A 2337-nucleotide genomic window follows, 5' to 3' on the forward strand; every position below is an offset into this window, starting at 1 on the left:
TGACAAGTAGCTTCTAAGATGCCCAGGTGGATGAACAGGAAGAGATTCTGGAGGGGACTCAGGGGAGCAGAGACCCTCCCTACAGAGCTTCTGCCTAACCTGTCTGGAGCAGCTCTGATTTGCTCTGAGAAAAGAAACCCTCAGATGACCACTCTGCGCTGGTGNGCACAAGGAGGATACTTGAAACTCAAAGTCCCAGACAAGATCCTGGCTTAGAAATGTTACTTATTCTGGTCACCCGAAACTCCATCCATGTGTCAGATACTATGATAGGACTCAGGGGGTAACCTTAGAGAGACAGACATGGCCCGTGCCTCTAAGAGTGTAGCGTTCTGGGGGTACACCTATGCAGGGACAAGGGGCAGAACACCTTGGTGTCAGTGGCTCCGGTTTGGTTGAGTCCTCCTCTCCTGTGAAGGAGAGGTTGGAACTTGGAGAGTGCGCATTGATAAAGAGCTGTGTCTGTGCAGGGTCTGCTGGCCTCTGGGAAGATCCCAGAGTGTCCACAGTACTTACACGGGAGCTTTTGTGATGTTAGAGAACAGTCACGCAACAGATCAGCTGTGCATCCAGAAATATGAGTGGAAGCAAAATGGATAGATTTCGACATGAAATTGCAGATACCCCTAATCTATCTGGGGAGAGCTCACTGTACCATGCTTGGGCTGGGATAAGCTCCCCCTCCCTCTCCCAGCCAGGGCAGGGATCTGAAGGAGGCATCAGGTAGCCAATATGCCTCTTCCCTCCTCATTCAGAGCCTACTGTGGGTTCCCATGTTTAGACATGCTGCATTCAGCTCCATCCAAGGAAGGTCCTGTACAGCTGAGAGCAAGCTCAGTCTACGCACTCAGTATTAAGCCCAAGGGGGCCCCTCTGTGTCCAGGAATGCTCTGCTCACTGTGGCCCATGGCGACAGGGTTCTAGGCATGAGTATTTGGTCACGGGCAGGGCCGCAGTGAGCTCTGCTGCTATATGTCCTTCAGGCTAGTTCTAACAGACAGACTGAGCCGGGGCAAAGCTCTGAGAGCAATGGCTCCTTTACCCAGGCCCAGGCCTATGCTCTTTCCTCTTTCAGGCATTGGACACCTAGTTGTTACCTTTCTCTCAGCAGCAAATCCTATGTGCAAGTGGTGTGGCAGGCTGGACTAGACACACACACAGACACACACCAACTTTCCTACTTGACAACCTTTGACTGTCCTTTCTCCCAACCTCATCATCAAAAAAAAAAAAAAAAAGCACCCATGGGCCTGCCTGCTTGGCAGTACTCTTGAGTCCCAGCAGAGCAGGGTGCTGCCCTCCTCTGCACTCTGTCCTACCCTCCATGAATCCTCACTGTCTGCCCTGCTCTGCCACATCTATTTTACCATGCTGAGATGCCCCTGAGGGAAGACCCTGAACCACCCCTCCCCCCGACCCCGCCCCGCCACCGCTCAGTGCCGCTTTGCACAGGGGCCGCTATGCATGCGATAAGAATGTCAGCGCCACACACTATGCCTATGCCNTGCTTTGCATTCTGAGCAGCCCAAGCATCGCTGCCAGGCCATGGCTCTTTTAGCTGTAGCTCCTCCAGCTTCGAGTTCCTCATCTTTGCCCTCTGTGGTCACCATCTTCCTCGATCAGATCGGAGGGTGGTGGGATGAGGTCTCGGGGGTTCATCCTTGCTACCAGACAGACGTCATAACTGTCGTGCATGAGCACATTGATGGCCACAACGTTCCACTGGTTCTCCCAAGGGTCCAGCTCCAGAATCTCTTTGGAGATAACCTCATGGCGATCTGAAAGACAGCAAAGTACGAAGACAAAACAAAACAAAACAAAACAAAACAAAAAACATGGCAGCGTTAAGATCAGAGGCTGCCGTCACTCTCTCCAACCGCATCCTCTTTGAGAGCCGATGGTTAATCAACAAACCAATGAATATGGTGGTAGTTTAGGACTGTGAGAAACATGTGTCCTGAGAGTATGGCTGGAGAGATGGCTCAGCAGTTATGAACAGCTCTCGCAGAGGACCCAATTTCAGTTTCCAATACCCACACTCGAGAGCTCAACCCTCTGTAATTCTAGTTCCAGAGGATCTGACACCCTCCTTTGGCTTCTGGGGACATCAGACACATATGTGGTCCATGTACATACAAGCAGACACTCATAATACACATAAAATGAAAATCGATACACCTTTAAAATTATTTATTGTATCAAGTCTTGACAGAATACGCGGCTGTTGTCAGGGTGGAAGGATGTTCTGATGCCATGGAGTTGTCTTGATTTCTGTGTGCACAGGCGGAAGCACAGTCTGAGTAGTGTGACCTTGATACAGCCATCGCCTTCCCTGGG

General features: G+C 51.0%; 1 protein-coding gene across 2 annotated transcripts in view; it reads right to left on the reverse strand.

Moving 5' to 3' along the window:
- Nucleotides 1-1429: 1429 nt before the first annotated feature.
- The window catches only part of Kbtbd12 (kelch repeat and BTB domain containing 12), a 72331-nt gene continuing 71423 nt past the window's right edge, over nt 1430-2337 (reverse strand). For both annotated transcript variants that reach the window (XM_021164116.2, XM_029478866.1), the window contains one exon: nt 1430-1778. In XM_021164116.2, the coding sequence (XP_021019775.1) occupies nt 1585-1778 (194 nt within the window). In that variant the 3' untranslated portion in view covers nt 1430-1584. The remainder of the gene's footprint in view (nt 1779-2337) is intronic.

This window comes from Mus caroli, chromosome 6 (genome assembly GCF_900094665.2).
Source record: "Mus caroli chromosome 6, CAROLI_EIJ_v1.1, whole genome shotgun sequence".
Lineage (NCBI taxonomy): Eukaryota > Metazoa > Chordata > Mammalia > Rodentia > Muridae > Mus > Mus caroli.